This window comes from Tetranychus urticae, chromosome 1, assembly GCF_039701765.1.
Source record: "Tetranychus urticae isolate SD_2017Ah chromosome 1, NJAU_TeUrti_SD_1.0, whole genome shotgun sequence".
NCBI lineage: Eukaryota > Metazoa > Arthropoda > Arachnida > Trombidiformes > Tetranychidae > Tetranychus > Tetranychus urticae.
In genome coordinates, this window is record NC_142958.1 from 11,108,449 (window position 1) to 11,131,840 (window position 23,392).

The 23,392-nt window shown below is 32.9% G+C and overlaps 4 protein-coding genes across 4 annotated transcripts; 2 read left to right on the forward strand and 2 right to left on the reverse strand.

The window, feature by feature from the left end:
* Positions 1-477: 477 nt before the first annotated feature.
* LOC107361404 (nose resistant to fluoxetine protein 6) lies at positions 478-4,897 on the reverse strand. Its single transcript, XM_015928230.3, has 11 exons — positions 4,610-4,897; positions 3,340-3,645; positions 3,160-3,265; positions 2,829-3,091; positions 2,498-2,588; positions 2,323-2,415; positions 2,088-2,253; positions 1,816-2,018; positions 1,611-1,731; positions 1,066-1,536; positions 478-980 (listed from the first exon to the last, which is right to left on the reverse strand). The coding sequence occupies exons 1-11, from the start codon at positions 4,875-4,877 to the stop codon at positions 843-845; spliced, it is 2,226 nt and encodes a 741-aa protein (XP_015783716.1). The 5' UTR covers positions 4,878-4,897; the 3' UTR covers positions 478-842.
* Positions 4,898-10,021: 5,124 nt separating this feature from the next.
* LOC107361296 (protein obstructor-E) lies at positions 10,022-13,068 on the forward strand. The gene is made up of 4 exons (XM_015928086.3): positions 10,022-10,137; positions 11,722-11,928; positions 12,361-12,772; positions 12,872-13,068. The coding sequence occupies exons 1-4, from the start codon at positions 10,086-10,088 to the stop codon at positions 12,930-12,932; spliced, it is 732 nt and encodes a 243-aa protein (XP_015783572.1). The 5' UTR covers positions 10,022-10,085; the 3' UTR covers positions 12,933-13,068.
* A 971-nt stretch (positions 13,069-14,039) lies between these two features.
* Positions 14,040-20,552, forward strand: LOC107361295 (uncharacterized). Its single transcript, XM_015928084.3, has 10 exons — positions 14,040-14,531; positions 15,746-15,924; positions 16,482-17,230; positions 17,348-17,390; positions 17,452-17,533; positions 17,601-17,715; positions 18,159-18,266; positions 18,351-19,481; positions 19,560-20,146; positions 20,218-20,552. The coding sequence occupies exons 1-10, from the start codon at positions 14,352-14,354 to the stop codon at positions 20,341-20,343; spliced, it is 3,300 nt and encodes a 1,099-aa protein (XP_015783570.1). The 5' UTR covers positions 14,040-14,351; the 3' UTR covers positions 20,344-20,552.
* A 59-nt stretch (positions 20,553-20,611) lies between these two features.
* LOC149094572 (putative glucosylceramidase 4) lies at positions 20,612-23,139 on the reverse strand. Its single transcript, XM_089269878.1, has 4 exons — positions 22,579-23,139; positions 22,325-22,494; positions 21,833-22,254; positions 20,612-21,135 (listed from the first exon to the last, which is right to left on the reverse strand). The coding sequence occupies exons 1-4, from the start codon at positions 23,113-23,115 to the stop codon at positions 20,693-20,695; spliced, it is 1,572 nt and encodes a 523-aa protein (XP_089126004.1). The 5' UTR covers positions 23,116-23,139; the 3' UTR covers positions 20,612-20,692.
* Positions 23,140-23,392: the final 253 nt, after the last annotated feature.

A 23,392-nucleotide genomic window follows, 5' to 3' on the forward strand; every position in this document is an offset into this window, starting at 1 on the left:
AAGTTAGTTTGTTATTATATTGCTTATTTTATTTAGAGTTTGACACTTTGGCATTCAAAATAGCCATAAGTAAAGGTTCCTACTTGCAAGACAGCAATATATTTTTTGATTTTGTCGATTTACATTTGTATTGGTTCCAAACAGAATTCAGAACAAGAAATAAAATTGTCTTATCTACTTAATCACATAATCTAAACAATTTGCATAAAAGTTTAAGTGCATTGTCTTGCATATTTGCTGGGCTTTTTGTTTTGACTGTTTTCAGGTGCAACTGTTTGGAATGAGCGCTTCTGCTCAAGTTCAAACTTGTTTTAGCCCAATAACCTAGTTCTTTGTTAAGAGCCAAAAGTTTTTCCAATGTTGCCAGTTTTACTTTCGCTTTAAGTTGAAGCCATTTTCATTTCTACTTGTTCCTGTTTAAAGATTCATATACAAATTGATATTGATACTTGTTAAAATGGAACGACAGAATAATAATTCTGATAAAAGTAAGTTAATTTTATTATTCAAATAAATCATTAATTTAATACTTTTATCTCATTTAGCTACATTTAAGGTAAAGTTTTTTGGTGAACATCATATGTCCAAAGTTTGACTGGCTATTCCTATACATTGTATGCATTGCCTGTCCAATTTTAAAAATTCTTTCCTACAGCTATTTGTGTTATTCAATCTTATTGATTCGAAATTTCATGGTAAAAAACGCCTCAGAATGCCTACAAGAAATGGATCTGGACATCGAGGTAAATTCCGAGGTAAATCACTTTCCAACAAGAAACATTTGTATGCAATTAGAGGTGAACATTAATTGAAACATTGATAGATTGTTTAATGATTAAAGCCTAGGAAGAATGCATTTTAGCTTTGGTTTTTTTCTTTGAGGAAATGTAGTTGATCCTTTCAATTGGCCCAAGAATCAGAATATGGAAGAAAAAACCGCAAAATAATGCCAAAGTTACTAATGAAGTTGTAAACGATATCTGAAAAAGAAGTTGGGTTCATGATTAGTAAATGTTCATACAAAAATAGTTTGATATGACAAGCAAAAACTAAAAGATAACTCACATAATTTAATAAACTGGGTGCAATTGTTGATCGTAAGCTTGTGAAGTACCAGGCATAAACAGTGGTATGAACAAAATAAGCAGGTTTGAATATTCTGAGTACGATCTCGAATCGATGCAGTTTTCTCAACCTGGAACGTTCCTTTCGATTATTCATCTCTGTTTTGGTCATTAGTTCTAAATTGTTATTTGATGCAGCAATTTCATCTTTGGAAGCAAACAATTGTGAATTAGGCTCTTCGGGATGAATGTACATATCGACCGATTTCGATTGAGCTAGAAATCTTCTGATTTTTCTTCCATGAGACATAAAGACTGACATGCACCATGACCCGACCACAAATTTACTGAAACAAACACAGATTAAAGTAGTGATCGGTTCAATTTTCATGCCAAATGTATTCCAAAGCGATGAACTATACAACAGCATCACCAACAATGAATAAACCCATATATTGTATCGAGGTAAAGTCTATCAATGAAAGATGAATAATTGTTCTTTTCAATTCTTTTATCAGATTAAACATTGAAATTTGAATGACAAACCTCTTTGATCTTGGCTTCATAATTACCAGCCATCATGACAACGAACAAAATAGCCAGAAAATAGCTCCATATATGAGCATCAGTCGCAATGTAATAATAGTTCCCTCGATCAAGGATGTCCCTTGAAATGTCAAAGTCTCACATTAGCTTCATTCGTATTCAATCATTTCAAACTGAGGCATCAGTTTTTGATTCATGCACTCACCTAAAATGCTTTCCAATCATAACCGGATGAGGCAATGCGTCATGTTTCGAGAAGATCACGATAACACGGTATAATCCGAATAGAATCGTTAAGATATTCAATGTTAATCCTAAACGATTGTTACGCTTGTAGATGTAAATCAAAATACAAGCAAATACAAAGAGTTGCCATTCAACTGCAATCGACCAAGTCGCCAAAGCACACTGAAATAAAGAGAATCATTTACACTGGAATCAAATACATTTCAAGAGATCTGATTAGCAATGAATTACCATTTCCAATCCTGAACGATAATTTTGGATGTGCAATAAATTCATCCAGAAATTTTTAAGGCAAACATTCGATCTGTATTGGTTAATTGATTGATAGATTGGTCCAGATCCAACAAGTGGTAAAATTACTTCGAGTGCGATCGCTGGGATCAAAAGAGGAATCAACCTGATGGAATCGAAGTAATAATCAGAAATTTAATCAATGTTATTGGTAAACTTGAATTGCTAAACTTACAAAGCAGCTCGACGGATGATGACATTCAAATATTGAGTCGCTGGTGTTTCAGGTTTCATTTTACGCAATAAAGTAATAGCTGAACCTACACCTCTGAAAAGAGTGGAAAGCGTAAAAGAAACAAATTAAATGTTTTACACTAAAAAGCGATTTTGATCAAAGATCTGAAACTAACCCGAGGAAGAAGAGACCTTCCGTTATCCAATCATTAACCACCGGCTGCAAATAAAATTTTGATAATAAATCGAGTACGTATTGATTGTCCTCTGAAATAAAGAAATATTTATCATTGATTTTTACAATATAATTCACCGAGACTATCAGATATAAACTTGCATTATGAATATATGAGTAATGAATATAATAGACTTTTGATTACAAAAACTAAATAAAGCGGAAAGTTTTTCATCTCAAGGTTAATATTTTTGTTATAATTATGGTAAAATAATTAGGGTGAAAAACTATACAAGCTTGAATGATATGAAATGATATGAAAGGGAACAAACCGACGAGAAAAGTTGAACTAATAACCGTGTACCACATGGTAGCATGAGAAACCACAACAATAATGAGTGTAGTTAATCTTAAACTATCCAAGATTGTTATTCTCGAACCAGCATCGGGCTTACGAAAAAGACTTTTGACACTTTTTTTCGCTGAAAACTGCTGGACCCAGAAAAGAGAAGATCTCTCATCTACAGTTGATCGGCCTTTTAAATCCATGTAAGTTGCCATCATGACAACACAGACTAGAGTAACCAGCAGCCATCTAAAATCAAATTAAAAGTTAAATAACATCAAATGATCATTATGTTCGTGTTAATGTGATGAACTTACAAGAAAAATTGTTGTCCTTTATTTGCTGACTTTAGTCTATCAAAGAAGTTAGTTTCAACCTCACATGAATGGACATCAACTAATTTCCATGAATACTCGGTGAAAGCTATTGATCAATGAATAAAGGTTAACAGTTGGAATGAAGTGAACAATTGTAATGATTATAATGATTTGGAATACCTTGAGTTATAATTTGTTGAACATCATTTTGTGAACAAACTGAAGGAACACAGAACCCAACTTTTATTGTAAAATTGAATTCTGCATCGAAATGATGGGGATATAATTGACTAAGAATTTGACCATTTGATTGACCATTTCTGTGTAAATCAGGTTCCAATGATGTTAAACAGTATTTTCCTTTGATTGTTTGATCATCTTTATCCTCATGAAATGGTGAAATGGCAAGACATGAATCATAAGAACCGAAAGCAGCATAAGTTGCATCGAGAAAGTTATTAGGGCGGGATCCAGATAAGGATAAAACTAGAAAATATAAAACGAAATAATATTTATCAACGTTATTCATTTGCATCATGAAATTTCGTAAAATAATTATAATCGAATCTGAGTTTATTTCAAGATAATTTACAAAAAATGAAAGGTCAAATTGACCTCGAAATTAAATTATTTTTAAATTATCAGGTCTACAATAATGCAAATCTTATTTTAATGACGTGAATGACTTACTGTTAACTTTGAAATTAAACTTCAAGCATAGGAGGGAATTTTTAGCAACCAATTTAGCTTCAGGCAATCTTTTTCATTGTACTTGGAATCAAGCGAGGGAACCTAACGAAACGGTAAATCGATTTTATTGAGCTTCAATGGTAGCTGTCAGTGCACTCAACCTTCTCTAAGATCATTTTAAAGGAATTAGATGTCACCCGATGTATTTCGGCATTTCAATCATTTTGGCTGAAAATTTCGTATTCTTTTCTATGGGAATTTTTAAGTTAATTTTTCATTTGAAAATGTTCACAACATTTACTTTTTATTTCACAGCTAGAGTATTCATTAGATCCATAACATAAAAAAATACAAATTCCCATAGAAAAGCATATTTTTCTAGACAAAAGATGATGAAAAGGTGGCAGATTCCTTTATATCGATCTTTGAGAAGGTTAAATGCACCGATAACTACCAATAAAATTTTCTACCAAATCGATTTTACATATCGTAAGCCTCATTTTGTGAATAGCATTTTATTTAACAAGCTATCATCGGTTCCTATTATATGAATTTGATTAATTTGCAACATCTTACAAACGCATTAAATGAAATGAAATAGCAATAACCTGAGAAGATGGAATTTTGACAGATTCAAAAAATTGATTCCAACACCAGATGAACTTATTTTTGTTTGATCAATGCAAAGATAATTCCTAATTTCAATCACATTAAAACAGTTTCTCTGTAATCTAAATATTCATGAAATATTGATACTTACATTTGAATGCCAAAGGATGACCTTTGAGTGATGATTCAATGAGCTTACTCAGATGAGATGAGCATTGACTTGAAACACTATCCAACGAACCATTAGAACTTCTTATATAATTCCAAAAGACACTTGAAAATCCCGAAGTTACCAAATGAATTTGTCGATCAATTAAATTTACATTTACACTGTGGCTTGTTGGACCCTCACTGTGAACTCTTCCAATAATGTTGGCACAAAGAATCAAAAGAAGGGTAAAACTGGTGCAAAGTTGCATAACTAAAGTATAATCTAGACCAAAGAGTAAACTCTTTACTCTTGGTAGCCAAGATTAATATAATAAGAGGCCTCTCTTCAATGATTATCTTGTCAGAAGTGAGATTTAATCTTTGCTTAGTAGACTCTTTGATCTAGACCAACGAATAGTTGATAATGAAGTTGTCTTATTTCGCACTGTTCAATCACAGGGAATCAAGATAGTTGACTGTTTTGTAAATCGCTACTGCTGCAAAAGAGTTGAAATGAAAAGTAAAATAAGTTAACAAAGAAGTCAAACTGCATCTGATAAAATACTGATAGTTATTATTAGATACGAGATTTCTCGATTAACTCAAGGCTTACAACAAGGAAAGTCGTTTGATGTCAAGTTTGGTGGCTCACTCTACAAGTGATTATGAAGATGCTCATTTCCACTAGTCCAATCAACCTTGAATGATGTTGCATGATAACACCAGCAAGGTTGAAATCGAATGAATATTGTCTAAAGATTAGGGTTTCACTTTGATATCATGTAATACTACTTGACTTGACAATAGTTGACTTTTGAGTGATAAGTCTAACAAAGATAATAAGCTGATAATTAGACCAAAGTAGGGTAAATTGATAATCGGTTACAATCCTCGATTGGTTTTGTTACAATTGACTGGAGATGTGGGATGTTGAAGTGCAAATAACTTCACCCCTTCATTGTTTGTCCTCTTTCCGTAATCAACTAACCTGTCTATTAGTCTGAGCCTACCTTTTCATGCACATAATTTTATTTGCATCACTTAATTTTTAAACAGAAATCAACTTTGACATTCACTAAAAGCTCCAGTAAATTAGTGCCTACTTTCCTCTTTTCAAATAAATACTAATTTGTATTATAAAGCTAATGTTCATGTTCTTCACTTTCAAATTGAAAATTTTTCAGGGAATTTTTTCTGTAGAAATTTAACTGTTTTCAATTCTTTACATTTAACAGGTGAAGCACCAAAAGAGCTAATCTAAAATGGCTAAGGGCAGAACAGCTAAAGGCAATGCAAGCTATTTAAGAGTTTCAACAATTATGTGCAAAGAAAAAAGACAAATTAATGAAAAAAGTTACTGGAGATGCTTGCATGAAACTGACCAGGCAAATTTAATCTAATCAACGATGCAATTTCTGCAAAAACAAAACATAATCATGAGCCTAATACAACAGACGCGATTCGTCGAAAGCAACGAAACATTGTAAATAATTGCAATTCAACAACATTTTTGCAACTAAAAGATGCCTTTCGATTTATATAATTTATATTGATATGTTCCGTGCAATACAAGACCGATGCAATCGATTGAATTTAATCTGGAACCCTGGAAAGTTCACAACTGATTTTAAGATCGCTGCAATAAAAGCGATAGCGCTAACCTTTCCACGGTGTTAAATCAAGTTCTGCCTATTCCATTTTGGACAAAGCCTGTGGAGGAATATTGGTAAACACGGACTTGTGAACAGATAAAGGGATGAAGAATCAGATGGTGTGAAAAATGCAGTGAAAAGGATTTCAGCATTGCCTTTCATGAAAGCTGGAGATATAAGGGTCTGTTATGATCATGGATGCACCTGATGACATTGCAATGGTGGATTTCTTTGCATATTTTGAAGAGACATATCTATGCAATGATTCAAGATTTCCTATGGATATTTTAATGACTCAGACCCCAGCACGAATAATGTTGAAGGCTGGCATGGTGGATTCAATCGAGCTGTGGGAAGAATCATTTAAACCTCTGGTTATTCATTGAAAATTTGATCAACAAGAAAACAATTTCGAGGTTACACTTGTGATGGCGGCTAAAAAATAATGAAAAATTCATTCTAGTTCATGAGTTATGTTCATGATAAGATTCCGATGAAACGTACTTTTGAGCAGCGTCATCTATTGACTAAACTTTTCCTTTTTGCAAGCTTAGATGAATGTTAGCTATTGTCTTTAGTCTGCATTATTCATTAAGCCTTAGTTCTTTTGAATTTAGCCATATTTTGAGCCCAAACCATTTAAAACACTGTTCTAAGCCGAAATACACGCAGATGTGGATTTTAAAAGTGGAATAGATTTCTTAGCATGTTTCATTTCTTTGCCTGTTTTGCAATTTTATCATTCCAATTCATGCAATGAATTTATTTCTAAATTTTCATTGATTAAAGTAAAAATAAAATAAAATTAATCAGGTTTTTAATTAGTTTTTTGTTAACACGTCAAACGGCACGAACATTCAGCTTTATTCCACAAGTTAAGTTTAACTCAGTTGCATGAGAATCACACTGATTAGTCATTGACGAGTGTAACAAAATTGAACTTACAAATGCTTAGACTGAATTCAATTACAATTGATTTTAACAGGTCGCACCAACAGCAAAGACAGTTTTCAAGGGTCGAGAGAGTACAGCTTCATATTGAATAAAATGAACCTTACTATGCTGGGAGCGATTTATGCACAACAGAATGAGCAAAATTCCAATCGATACGAAATGATTGCTGATCATAAAATAATATAACGATTTGCAGCAAGTTTCATCTACTGAATTGTGAGGCAATGATCACTGAATTAATAGATAGACTGGAATTGCAAAGGAGCAAATGATAGCGAACGGAAAACTACTTATGCTTTTTTCATTAAGGTCAAACGCGACTAGATATGGGCAATTTCGATTACAAATACGATCGATTTCTTACATAAAGCGACATATTTTGATATTAAAATCGAGGCCAAAACTTCTTTTTGCCATTTGCAGCCACAAAAATAAAACACTTTAAAAGACACTCTTAGTCCGAACAAACTTCAAACATCGAGCAGAAGATATGTCGATATGATCGATCTCTTAAAAAAAGATCGCGATCAAATTCCCTCTCGGATAATCGATATTTTCGATCAATAAATCATTTCAGAACAACTCGAGCAAAAAAGCAAAAAGTAAAGGAACAAGGTTTTTCGGTATCAAGTATTGCTATCACTTGAAAGTAAGGTATGACCGGTAAAAACAGAATAGTTTTTTAGAATTGGGTTACGTCAGTTAGACTAGACTTACAGGCACCATTTAACCGTTAAATAAAGGTACGTTTCTCAAGCACATTTTGTGTAAAGATAAATTGATTTTGATCAGAAATTGTCAAGTTATGACCTTGAATGGACGAAGGCGTCAAAATCTGATTTTGCCTCAAGTCAAAAACCATATATTTTTCAACTTCACACTAGGGTTTCGAATAATCGAAAAATGGCGAAATTTGGCCTCAAAGTTATTGAAAAAGATGTGATTCGCTTAATATAATCCAGCATAGGCCAATTGAAAGGTTTAGGCCGTCTTCAAAGCTAAATTTGATGGACATTTGTTAAAAAACGGTTTTTCAGCTTTTAAAAAAAGGCTTTTTGAAAAAGGACTTCCATTTCGAATATTTCTAGCAGTTATTACAAAATAAAACCTTAGCATCTCATCGACAGCAACAAGGTGACCTTCTGACATTTTTATTTCGTAATAATCGCTGAAATATTCGAAATCGAAGTCCGTTTCTAAAAAGTCTCTTATAATTTCTGTAAGCTTTTCTGTAAGTTATGATCTGTCACCAATCGATTTTCAGACAATGACTATACACATTGACATTTTCCCCGACTTTTCAAGAATAAAAGCCCAGAATCATAACAGTAGCTAACAGAGGACCTCTACTTGTGATCAACAATAACGTTATTAGCAATAAATTGTTACTGTTTGAAACTTACAAACTTGTTAGTTATTTGGTGACAAACTTTTTCGTCAATACGTTAATCTCGGACGGGTTCAATTTTTTGTCAAGAGAGTAAACACTTAATTTTGAGTTTCAAGGATTTTCATTTGAAATATCAATACAATAATCATTTCAAGCGCAGCATAACTTTAACTAATTGAGTTAAATGACCCAACATCTTTTATACACGAACCAAGACTTTAAAAATATTTGCTTCTGTTAAACAATAGACATAAATACTAGCTATATGTGTAAAAAATTCAAGCACTCTATCATGTTTTGTACACGAGGTATCGATGAAAATCGTTTGAAACTTAAAGCACAATTAGGGCCGAGTGCAACACTCTACGAACTTTTGATAGGCTTAACAGTGCTGATGTTAAATTTCAAGTGGAAAAGTGGTTTTTATTAATAGGATTTTTCGTGAATCTTTAAGTCTTTAACTTACAATTTCAAGAAATCAGCCTTTAAAAGTAAACTTGAATGAACCATTAAGCGTGAATGAATTAACAAATCAAGACGTAACAAGAAGTACGCAAAACAAGATCAGTTAAAATGAAATGGATACTAAAGCTTCTCAATGTTACCAATTTTCTGACTTGCGGTCATAATTTTTCGAAACTTTTGTTCATTTTTGTTGAACTTACATACAATAAAATTTTAATAAACTCGACTCAAAGTTGCATCTCTTAACTGAAGTAATAATGATTTTATTTCTTCAAATTACCATTTACATTGATTTTATTGGAAAATCATGAAAACCTGAAAATCTCAAGCAATTGATTTTCAAATGAAATCTGTTCTTTTGATCGTTCTTCCTTCAGTCCATCACCCACTCTTATTCAACTTAAACGAAATTTGAGTTCAAAATGTAGTTCATAACGCACTTTACCAATGTCAACATCAAACTAAATAAAATGACTCGATTTGAGGAAATTGAAACTTGATTTAATCATGATTAATTCATTTAGAGTAAAGACTGAAAGGACACTCAGGGATTCAGAGGGGAGTTAATAAAAGGAAATGACTTGAAAGTAAATTAGTTAATGGTCCTGCAGTGTCCAGACAAGGTCAGGATAAAGATTTTACTTTTTATTTGATCAAGTTAACAAAACTCGAGATAAAATTTAATTAGTAAATTGCAGTAAAACACACACGAATATAAGTCAGAATAATTTGACAAAACAGAATCAAGTTTTCTTCTTCTTCAAGAAGTTTCTTATTATACTACAATAATAAAGAGGGAACCTCGAGAGTGGGATGACCAAGAGGATGATCAATGAGGAAGATGGAAATAAGGGAGATGCACGATGAAAGAGAGAGAGAGAGAGAGAGAGAGTGAGTGAGATGAAGATCCGTTCATTTGGAGCATCTTCCTCACCATCATTCACTTTCACTAAGTTTTTTATTCTTACTGGTCATTCAACACGAATTTTTTACAGTTTTATTCATTAAGTTTAAACATGAACCGTTTTCATCTCATTTCGTTGATTGTTGCTATAGCCATTGAACAAGGTAAGTCTATCATTTAATCCATATAACCAGCTATCAAAGTTGTGTCTCAAAAGGGCCGAATTCATCAGATATTTTTTCTCAGAGTAAAGTCAGCTTCAATAGCAATTCATCATTGAATAGTTTAAGCTTTGAGTTTTATTTTTTATTCAATTCAATTTACGAGCTTGAGAGGCTATCATAGCTTTTTTATGAACCTAACACGATGTCACTGCTAGGATTAAAAACGAACCTTTGTTAGCTCGTAAAATTTTCCGTGACCTTAGCAGAGTGATTAATGTTTTTGATGCAAAATTGATTTTGTGTCCAATATCAAAGTAATTGGTGAATCAATTGCATTTGTGATCCGCAATTTGCCCTTGAATTATGCATTACGATAGACAACTCTTATTGAGGCTTATACTGGTCTCGTGATCCAAGGTGATCTTCATTTGACAAGAAACTACAATTACTTGAAGAAGAATTTATTTCTGTAAATTATTTTCCAGATAATTTATGGACGAATAATTAACAATAATAATTTACTTTTAAATATGCAATTAATTTCGTGGCTCGTAATATCAAGGAAGTAAAACTACGTTCGAGATTATTCAATTGTTCAGGTTCAAAAGAAACTTATAATCAGTCAAACTATTCATATGCATGTATAATAGCATAATTCATATTATAATTTGCCTGAAAATTTCATTTTTAGAGGCTTTACAAAGCAAACAAGTTGCAGTCCTGCGATCACCTTAACCTGTACGTTAGTGACTATTTGTCATAATCATAATCGATAGTCTTTACAAAATTAAACAATTCTAAGAGATGATTATTGTTCAAGTCCGGAAATTTATATTTTGTTACTTTTCCACTTTTCACTCAACAATCAATTTCGCTTTCCCATTATTTACTTTATCCATCATCATGAAACATCATGTTAATTTTGGAAGCTTTAATCTTGTCCCATTTCCCACATTTTCACTCTTTATTATCATCATCATCATCAACATTATCATCATATTTTATCGTCTAGCTGCCTCTTAACAGTGATTCTGAAACAATCAGAAAACTAAACGATAATTATAAATCTCATCCACTTTTGTGAACTTGTGAAAGATGATAAAACGAGCCAGATGAACTGAAGAGAAAAGTTCATCTCATTAACCAGCCTTGCGGCTATTCAGGTGAAGATGGACCAATTTATTATCATCCTACAGTTATTATTATTAAGATACCTAAAAGTGAACAAAAAGGATAATGAGAACAGTTTGTTAAAACTGATTAACCACTTTTGGCGCGATTCAACTTTTTTCCAAATTTCTCTTTCTTTTTACCTTTTCACTCTCAACTGTTTGAAACAAGTCATGATGATGATTATGATGAAGATGATAATAACAATTATGATACTTGACGAGTAACGATGTTTGTCTTATCCATTTAAACTCTTTTCGCAATTGATTCACAAAACGCTTTTATTAATAACTCAAAGTACATTTTAACAGCTTTTAGATTCGCCCATTTCGCTATTAATATTAAACATTGTTTTCTGTTTCTTTTTTTAATCCTTTGTTTTATTCCATTAATTGCTCATTTAATCAAAATTAGTTGCCTCGCAATGTGGTGGTGCTAATGGTGGAACTGGTTACTTTGCTCATGAATCTCAATGTGATCGGTATTACGTTTGTGAAAATGGTCGAGTTGTTAATGAAGGATTGTGTGATGATGGATTAGTCTTCAATGAATATGGTAATCCATCAAGATTAAGGTGTGAATTACCTTTCAGTATCGACTGTTCCAATAGGCCAAACCTTCGTAAGTATAATTTTAGATTAAATGTTCAATACTGTAACTTGACTGCTCATCTCGAGTCGTAAAAGTGACCAATTGCTTTTGTCTCAAGTTTCTCGTTGATTGATCCTTCAAAAATTAATTTGATTATTTGTTGATCGGACAAGCTCAACAATAACATTTATAGCTATTTTTAATGGCCAATTAAGTTTAGTTGAAACATGTTTAAGGAAGAATCATGTTAACTTGGTTACTATTAATATTCATCATTTCAATATTATTTTAAGGTGTATTTCAACGTCATTCTCGTACATTTATTGATGAATTTTAATCATTCATTAAATTGCATTTAAATCTATCGAAGATTGTCAATCAAATTAAATTGATCGTTAATCTTTTTATAAATCCATCATATTCATCATCGAAATGTTCTTGAATTTTGTGCTTCTTTATTAGAGCCTCCCAAGCCAACCGGTGAATGTCCTCGACAAAATGGTATGTTTCCCGATCCAAGAGATTGTACTAAATTCATTGAATGTGGAAACGGCGAAGCTCATGTCAAATCGTGTGCATCAGGCTTAGCTTACAACAAAGCAAATGGAAACTGTGATTGGCCTGAAAACACACCAGAATGTCCAGCTGAAGCTTTACTCGGATTCACTTGTCCTCAACCAACTCAACGGGAATTGCAGTTGTTTGGCAACCCCAGATATGCTCATCCAACTGACTGCAAAATGCTCTATGCTTGTATCCCAGTAACAAGTGATCCTGCAGGTCCAAGAACGCCAAGATTATTGGGTTGTGAAGAGGGTTACGTTTTCAATGGCGAGACTGGTTCATGTGATAGCCCAAAGAATGTCAGAGGATGGTGAGTATTGATTATTTGAGCAATACGATAAGCTCTGAATTTCCATAATTTACATTGAATCTTGTTCGATACTAATATTTTTCTTCATTTTGTTCGCAGTGAAAATTACTATGGAAATACCATTGAAGTCAACAATCGACTGATTGCATCTTCGTCTTGATTGAACATCGCTTTTTCATTTTTTTATAATTCATTTATTTAAAAATCTCAACAAAATATTCATCGTTTATTTGGATTGGAAATTCAATCAATAAATGAAATTTTTCCATGAATAAAGTTTCTGATTGAAATAAAAATAATTTAGTTTGCCAATTAATTTTCCTCTTTCGGGTCGTAAATTAGCATATTTGGATCAACTTATCAAATTAAAACAATTTAACTTTTATTTATTCACTTTATTGCTTTTCAACTTTATTTCCCTTTCATTATTAAATTCAATTGAGAGTCAAAAAATATTTTGATCTTTCAAGTTAAATTACTGATTTAGAGTCAAAGACTTGAACTGACTGTTCATTATTTGATTGATCAACAAATAAAAGTCAATTGTTAGATGTTAAGTTAATTCATGAAAAAATATGTTCCAATCACTATCACTAGATGTCAGTAAAAGAAGTTGAATAAATCAATGAAAGCGTATTTTTAGTAAACCTTTCAAATTGGAATCAGCATGAAATTCATGAAGCTCAATCAGGTTTTTTTTCAAGTTTTGAAATGAGGTCTAGAGTAAGAATGAACGCCTTTATGAGTAAACCAAATTGCACAGTTTAGTCTAATTTTTAAACTTCAATCTGAAGATAAAAAATCAGTTCACTGTTGAATGAATAGAAAAGTTTTGATTTTCGATATTTTTCCCAGAAAAAAAATTCATTGTTAAAGTTGACAATAGCCAGTAATTTAAAGTTGCATTACAAAAGCAAATGTTTGCATCGATAATAACTGTACAAAATGAACCGATTCACTAAATGTCAACAGATGAATCAATCGAATCAATATGAAATGAAAATGAATTAAGCTGAAAAGGTGAGTTCCAAGAAATGTCATTTTTCCCTTTAATCCCATGAATAGAGCCCAAAACTGTCAAAACAAAGACATTAGAAATCAGATTGATCTTCAAATATAAACTGATTATATAATAATCAATCGAGTAACAGGTAAGAAGAGAATGGAAAAAACATGAGAAAATAATGGAAACAGAAATGGGCGTAATCATGATTCTTTACTCCCACTTCCCTCATAGTCTAATCACACGGTGTTTCATTCAATGGACAGACCTTTGAATAATCTGGTAGCTTTTGTTGTTTACTCTTCATGATGATGAGCAAGTTGAGTATAAATGAAGATGATGAACCTTTGAAAAGAGTAACAATTCAGTGTTGATCAGTCAGTGTTGATAAGTGTAAAAAGAGGTTATCAAGGTGTTCCAAGCAACCAGATCCTTACCGGTTAAAGTGACCAAACCCGAAATACATTTCATTCAGTATTCATCATCATTACAAGTTGGCTGAGTAAAAAGAAAATCTTGAAAAAGAAAAAAAATCTTTACCAATTTAAAGTTTGTCGCAATTTTAATTATGTGCTTATGAATCAACCAACAATCAGTAGCATTTTTGCATTTCAAGATCGTGTAACTTACGAAAAGTCAACAATGAAACAAATCAGTTCCATCTTCGTTTGCCTGTTGATTGTTTCACTACTTTTAACATCAATCAATGGTGAAACAACCAAATCCGATGAGATGTTAACGAAACTCGATTGTCAGGTAAGTTGATCGTTTTGTTTTTTGTCACAAATAGTTTCAGATCAAGTCATCACCTTATTGACCTAAAGAGGTGAAACTCAACTTTATTTCCTCAACTTTTTTACCTCAATACCTGGTCATGCATAATGAATGAGGTGAAAAACGTTTAGAAACTGATCGATATGTTTATTTCATGAGAATTGAAAGTAAATCAAAAAATCGATTAATGATATTGAATGGAAAATATGGAAGCAAAGAGACTCTTTTCAAGGTTTGCTTTTCTGTAATGAACTTGTTCCGTTAAAGTCAAGGTTAATTGCTGTCGATTCATATTATTGTTTAGGAAGCAAAACTCTGTCTTTTCAATAACAATATTTTCCATTGTCAATCCTTTTTTTTGTCAATGCAACAATAAATGATTTCAATTGAATAATCTGAGGCTAAACTGTTGTTACCAGGTTGAAACTTGCTTGTTATGTGTAAACCAATTATCATGTAAATGCATGAGCAAACCTTTCAGGGTTGATCAACTTTTAACCTTCGATTTTTACTTGGAAACAACTTTCATTAGGAACGTCAATTAAACTATAATTTGGCTTTCACGATCAGTTTAAAGTGAAAGTTTAAAATCAAAAGATTCTTCATTCTTTTCAGTAATTTAAATAGATTCAGATGAAACGATGACGGATGAAAAATAGTATTCAAATGCTATCATTTTGTCAAAACGCACAATTTGATACTACTTTGCTTTAACATAATATCATAAAGTTTAAGTTACAAAAACTTCAATTTAAACCTTGAATCAAACTAGCAATTTTCGCTGTTTACATCATCTGCTTATTATCGTTGAAAACACCGATTCATTCATGTGAAAAATCCCAAGAACCATTGTTGATTGAATGTTAGCTATTGATTAGCGTAAATCGCACTTTCTTCATCGTATAATTTCTATGCATGAAAAATAGTTTAGAAACTGGAAATTTTTCGTCTGAACCTAACATTTGAAAGCTTAAAGTTGTTTAAAGTCTAGTGAAAAGCAGCTCGACTGAATCAGTTCTGGTACGACTGAAATTCCTATTGAAATTTTGGCTTAAATTATAATTTAACAATAGATTTTAGCAAAAAACTAGCGTTAACGTTATTAACGTAAAGAAATTAACGTTACTGAAGTCGCTCTAACTGAAGCTGAACATGAGATGGCAAATGACTCAACTTTTAAATTTGCATTTCTTTAGGAAGGAGAAACACGAAGTTTCAGGTATTCAAGTGAAACTAACCTTTGGGGTCCAATGGAAGAGCAAATAGCTGTTAATGCAATAGTTGATATTGACTGCATGGGACGAGACAACAATACTGGTGCTCTTAAATACATGGTTCAAATATCAAACGTCAAGACTGACCTGAAAAGAGACGGGTGAGTATTGACATACTGAATCAAAGTATTGCACAAAAGGCCATTAACATTGTTGCAGCTTATTACTTAATTTAAGATGAGTTTAGTTTAAAGAAATGAATATGTTTCAGCATTCAATGCCAATGTCGCCAAATGATTAACATTAACTGCATTTGCACAACAAATCAAGTTCATTGTTTTCGTTGTAACCATAAACCCACATCTTAATCAGAAAGGATTGAGAAAGTATGGTTTGAAGAAAACTGAATACAACTATTATCCAGTTAACATGGTGGTTTCAATGATAGTCGAAATGCTTTGCTAGGTTTCATTAGACTTTTAGATTGGAAAAGGTTAATCAACTTCAATTTGATCTGCTAATTAAAAGATTGAAGTTGACAAAGCAAATATTGAGTTAATAAAGGCTATTGTATTCATATTTGGAACTTGTTTCCTCTCGTTTTATCATGATTAATGAATTTAAGAGTCAAAGTGTTACATTCAATTTTGGTAATGATTGTTCAGATAAATTGCAAGTTTTTGTAAATCACTAATTCTTTATGGTTAAATTTGCACAGAAAATTAATCAATTTGCAACATCGTTCTGAAATGGGTAAAATTGTTCGTCGTCGAGAGAAGCGAAGTGAAGTATCTGACTGGGTGGCTGAATCATGGCAAAAGATAAAATCGTTTTTCACTCGATTTTTACGAAAACAGTTGAACAAGCAATTGGAAGATAAAATTGAATTGGATTTGGAAGGTCGAGGCTGCACACTTCCAACCAACCCTAAAGGATCAACAGCCGATAGAGAAAAACGTTCAACCAGTAATAGTGTTAATCATTTGCTTGATGAGAAGATTGAGTTGCCTTTCGAGTTTGTTCAACTACCTGGAGGTCCAATTCCTGAGATACGTTTAAGTAAACTTGAAACTAACGAAGCCGTAAAAAACTTCAAGAAACACATTGTGGACACATTTGCTACTCAACTAGCAACTGGCAAACAATCAACTATCGAAAAGAGTCCAATTGGTGAACACATTTCACATTATGAGTACCATGAAGTTGCCCCGGATCAACCCATTGAAGAGACTTTGTCTGTTGCTGGTTACCCAAGCTTTATGATCAACAGGAAGGGTAAAGCTTTCGTTGATGATGACAAACAGGAATCACCGACAGTCAACAAAAAGATGCAAGTAATTAGAGAAGTGAGTCGAAGTGATGTTATAAAAGTTGGCAGTGGATCAGTGCTCATTCATGATCCTGATCAGGTCAATATTTCCATTCGACAAGTCCAAGAGATCGTACAAGGAAGAATGACAGAGACGGGTAAGAGTTATTCAAATCAATCAATTATGCACATTCTGAGCCAGTAACGATTTTTAATGCTTAAGTTTGTGCAAATGAGCTTTACAATATTCATTATTTTACTTCGTTTACTTTTAGCTGGCTTGATTTCTGTCGATTTAACTAAACCAATGGATCAAAGGTTAGATTGTTTTATGCATTTGAATGTCTTTTAATCGTTTCTCTTCCACTTTATTGAATAGTGCAAAAAGACGTAAACGAAGCTTGGGTTTGGATGATGATCTTGATGGTTTCATGAAAGTATTAACTGCTTACTCAATGAATGTGAGTTTTGGGTCATTTAGGTGTTTCTGCAATCGTTTATTGACTTTTGTTTTGTTTTAATCGATAGTCGAGTCCAAATCAAAGAGCCAAACGGGAAACTGGTGAAAGATTAGCTAAACTACGTAAAGTTGAAACAGATCTTGATCTGGTTTCAGAGTCACTTGTATCATCTTCTTCGCCAGGTAAGTTCAAATAATTTAAGCACTGAATATCACAACTATCCTAGAAAAGAATAGAAGCCTTTTGCGTATCCTTGACTGTTTTAAAACTCGAAATACCTTCAATATAAGGACAATGAGGACGAAAAACATTGTAACTGAAGGAAAACTTCACTTTCTGTTTCATTTTGAAACAATAAGAGCATCAAACTGATGAATAACTAACAATTTTCATAGAACGATCATAGAACAATACAAAACTCTACTTTTGTTACAAAGCTATTAAACTCGATTTACGTTCTATCTTTTATGGTACGCAAATCGAATAAACCTAATGACAAATTTCTTCCAAATTCGTAGCAAAATATCTCCTATTTATGAAAATATTCATGAAAAGAGGGCAAAATATTTTGTATTTCACCCATTAAACGAGTACCTATCAATATTTCTACTTTTGTGTTCTAAAGAGACTGAAAATCAAGATCGATTGGTTCGTTTACAAGGATTAATAACAGAAATTGCATTATCACAGCAAACGTTTGATTTCTCAAAGAACTCTGAGCAAAGGAATCCAGGTTAGTAACGAACTATGCATAATAACTCAATTTCTTGTTTGCATTGAGTTAATTCTCATTCTTTCATGATACAATTTCCATTAGATTTTGATCTACTGATTGCTGCTCTACAAATTGAGGCAAAATTAAAGTTAACCCAAACTGATGGAAGCTCATTATCATCCATGGTTCGACAAACAATTACTCGTCAAAAGTTAGATGCAAATTGTGGAGCTGGAACTCAATTTAATTTAACAAAGTGCCATGATTTACTCGTTATTGCAACAATCGCTGGTTCACCTGTTACTTTGCAAGTAATAACAGAATCATTTGCCTCTGATCCAGTTGGTACATCGTCAGTGTTGAGTCGAGTTGACCATCCTTCAGAAGAACTAGTCGCGAATTTGGTCAAACAATTCACTAAAACATCCGCTTATGGTTCACCAAAAGGATCCATGTTAATGACTTTGAGCAGTTTAGCACACAAATCAGACAGTAATGTAATCAAAAAGAGTGTCTCGAAGCTATTAATGAAGGAACTGGAAGCAACAGCATCAGCCAAATGCGATTCACTCTACACTTTGGACGTTCTTGAAGCCATCGGCAATCTTGGTGGAGAAAAGTTTGTACCAGTATTAATTAATCTATCAAATACACAATGTACATGTTCGGACTCAATGAAAATCGGAATAATTCACGCTCTTCGTCAAATGGTTGATAAACCTGAAGTCATCGAGTTTTTAACAACTTTATTGATGAACTCGACAATTGACTGTTCGATTCGCAAAGAAATTGTTGCAACTTTATTCTCCTCTAAATTGATTACAATCAGTGGTTCTCAAACACTGCATCAGTCACAGTACAAGTTCACAAATCCAATAGAAACAAATCCCGTAGTAACAATGCTTAGTGAATCCATTCTAAACTCAACAGATTCGGCAGATGATTGCATTAAAGAAGAACTTGAAAAGGCTTTAAAGATGAACAACAACGAATATCAGTCGGCACGAAGAAAGCGATCAGTTGATAATGGATTTTGGGATGATTCGAGTTGCACTGACCATTCATCTACACCTGCAAAAGCACCTTCAACACCAGAATTCCCAATGGTTTCTGATGGTAAAAAGGACAAGAAAAGACTCGTGGAAACTCCAAGTGTAGGTTACGTTCAACGAAGAAAATGTACGGCAATTAAATCTTTTGGTCCGAAGCAAGTCCAGGCGATTCTAAGAGCAGGTGAGAATATCTAATTCAATGTTTAATAGTGAGAGTTATTGACTTGTAACTAACAATTCGATTCGTTTTTCCCTCAAGATATTATAAACGATGTTTTGGATTCATCGGAGAATCCAGATTACAAACTCACTGCAAACTTTGGATTGTCATCTCACGTTTTGGGTAAAAATGTTGATGTTGGTAAAATGTATCTTTACGCAAAGCGAAACATCAGTCGAGCTTATGTTAGTCTATTTGGCCAAACACTGCTTGACTCGCAACGAGACTCGTGTGACACAAGACCATTGGAACCATACCGTTACACAGCTTACGTACCTTTGTATGACTTCAACATTTGGGTTGTGAGACTTGGTCTTGGTTTACGGTTCAATGGTGAACTTGCGTTTGACCATTTGAAATCAAATTGTTTGTCCAACACTGAAAAAAAGAAAAGATCTGAAGCGTCATCAGAATCTGAGATCGATGAGCTCCTCATAAAGCCTGGAGCACAGTTGCGAGTTGCTGGTGAAGCTTCAGGAACCATTTTGCTTTTAAGAGGAGGAGTTGACATTGGAGGCGATTTCAATTATCAATCAGATTTGCAATTCAAGCCCAAGCCAGGATTTTGTTTGACTGCTTACAATGCTCATAGACCGATGAATGTCTCTGTTCAGCCATGGTTTCAGGTAAACTTAATGAATAAAGTAAACTTTACTGAACTTGTTCTTACTCATATTTTTCATGTTTTAAATTTCAGTTCTGGGACAGCAGTTGTCAAGAATGGAGTAACCGTCATATTTATCGACCTGAAATGTTGAATTGGAAAGTAACTGAAAGTCGAAGCAGTCCATGGATTCAAAATGAATGCATCATTCGAAAATGATCTGCTTGAAGATGCAGAATAAAAGGTTTAACTCTTCACCCAAACCATTATAATAGTAAAAATTGTATTTTATGATTTGTGCACTCAAACCGAATGAGACTATTTTTCACTATTTTTATTTGTACGAAATTGCATGTTGTCGAGTCACTTTTTTGTAATTGTTATCACTATTGAAGTTTCAATCAAATTAAATTATTTTCGTCTGTTGACTATTTTGTATTGATTTTTAAACAGGAAGATGCAAATTAATTTTTTAAAACACTTTCAGTTATTTTAATTAATCTTAAGCATTTATTTTATATCATGATGTCTGATTCATAATGGAAAAATTTATCTAAAATGTTCAAAATCATATTGACTTGACAATAGTTTGTATTGAACTTGGACCAAAGTCAAGAGTAAACTTAGTTGGTCCAGCTCCATTGAATGTAATTTTAACCGAATCTGGATTTGTATTGACAACAATAATAACAAGATCGTTTGTTGGGGTCACAAAGGTAGTCATTTTAACGCCATCCATTCGACCTTTATCAATTCGATAATGAATTCTTTGTGATCCTGGTTTCAAGAATTTACTGAAATGAGCTAAAGAATAGAACATTGGTTGTTTGTAATATTCAGTTCCATCATCAGATACTATTATTGGAGCATCGACAATGTTTCCAACCCAACTAGGACCTCCTTTTGTGTCTAATACCATATTCCAATCAACCCAACCAGTTGACCAATGATTCAGTCCTTCAATGATATCATTGGCATAAGTCTCAGCTCGAGTCCAATTTGCAAGTTTAACTGAAAAGATTTAAATGTTCATAAGTTAGTTTCATTTATTTAATACAAAGTGGACCGCGATCATAATCGATCTTCAATTAAATCCACAATCAAAAGTCCAAATTATTGTATAAATGAAAAAGCTACGAAATCTAAAATGAGAAAAACTAGCAAATAAAATCTAGTTCTAAAACTTTGAAAGCGATTTTATCAAAAACCTTCGACCAGAGAAATTTTTGGTCACACAAATGGGTTCAGTTCTAAAAGTTTATCAGGTTGCAGTTCTTAACTCGAAAGTCAGAGTTTTTGCACTTATTAATCTTCCAACAATGAGCCATAACGCCATCAAACAAAACAAAAATATTTTTGCCATTTTGCATTGCTTTTGAAAACGTTTTCTTTTTTCAGTCCATCCTGTTAGAACACGGCTCTAGGGAACCTGAGTTTCTAGAAAATCAAATCATGACTATAATCTAGTAGTAGAATCTCTTTTAGAAGCCTTTCCATAAAGTCACCATTTTGACTCAAAAATGACTGATCGTAAAATTTTTCCAGTGAGAAAGATACAATAGAAGATCGAAAATCGAAAAGACCGGAATTCTTGGCTGCTGATTAGCTAATTGTCTTATGAAGCTGAGCATAGAAGCAATAATTGAGCCAAAAATTTCATTCAAACATTGAACGAAATCAAAGCAATATTAAGGATGCAAGATCTTACCTCCAGCATCTGGATCAGTTCTCATCCAGCCTTCACATGCTTCGGTTGACATAAGGAAGTAATCCGGGAATTGATCATGCAGTTTTTTCAAATTATCATAGTTTTCTGCACTAGGACCAGCATACCAATGATAAGCTACACCAGAAACATAACTAGCCGCTTCTTTATCAGACAGAATACTTCTTGCAAATGAATAAACTTCATTAGTGTTGTGATCGTAAATCATTAGTTTAATCTTATCTGGTCCATAACCGGCAGCTTTCAATGTTGGCCCTAAGTCTTTTTTAATGAAATCTCTCATCATCTCTGGAGAGAATCCACAAGTATTCCAAATGAAGCCTGGTGCCAAACCCGTAGGAGGCTCATTTTGCGGTGTTAATCCCCAGAATTCGATACCATTCTCTTTGTAACTGTCAAAAAATCTAAAACAACGACAAAAACACGATTACATCAGCACAAAGAACAGAGCAATTCATATTATAATGCTCATACTTAACAAAATAATTAGCCCATGTTTTCCAATATTTGCTTCCAGGTTCACCGATTAACATTCCCAGTCCATAAGAAGCATTGTTAGTCTTAAGCCAAGCTGGTGGAGCCCAAGGAGAACCAAATAGTTTGAGATTACTGTTCAGTTCCTTAGCTTTTTTGATGTATGGGATCTGATGTTGAATAAATTGAAGCGGGAAGATTTGTATTTTCAATAAGTACTCAAAGAACCATCACTAATATTTTAATGAACTCACCTTATAATTATGATCATCATCAGCTAAAGCAAAATGCTCCAATTCAAAATCGTCAACAACGTCATCGTAAGAATAAATTCGATCAGAGAAATCGGCTCCTCCAATTGGAACTCGACCAATATTATATTCAGCTCCATCTTTTCCAAAATAATCAGCAATCAAACGATCTTTTAAAGCGTCACTTGTTAGTTTATTGATGTTGATTCCAGCTGCATCAGTAAAGGCTCCACCAAATCCAATTATTGATTGAAAACGATCAAAGACATTGAGAGTTACTTTAATATCCGAGGATTGGTTGACCTTAAGATCGGATTCGGATACAACTGATTTGGTTAAACGATAATATGATTTATCAGTTGTGAATATAGTCAATGATTGAGGTGATGAGAATGGTTCAACTGGTAAGGGATCACAATAATCATTATTACAAACACAAAAAAAACTGTCTGTTTTCTCGATCCTCTTCACTTGACACCCAAATGAACCAGATATCAAGTTCAAACAAAGAATAAAAAAAGTTACTGTTTTTGTGAACATCGTAGACTTAGTGTGAATATTTATTTCAAATGAAAACAGATTTGCTATTGGATTTCTTTTATAGTCAACTGTCTAATATCGCATATTTCCATCATCCACAAATCTCGATACTTATTGATATGTGATAAAGTTCAGTGCATGAGTATTGGAAAATTCATTTGAGTTATGTATCACGACAACTTAGGTTCAGTTCAGTTCTGTGAATTCTTAGTAAAAATATTGACAAAACCTTTCATTAAAAATACAGTAAGAAGTCGATAATTTGTAACGTAACCTA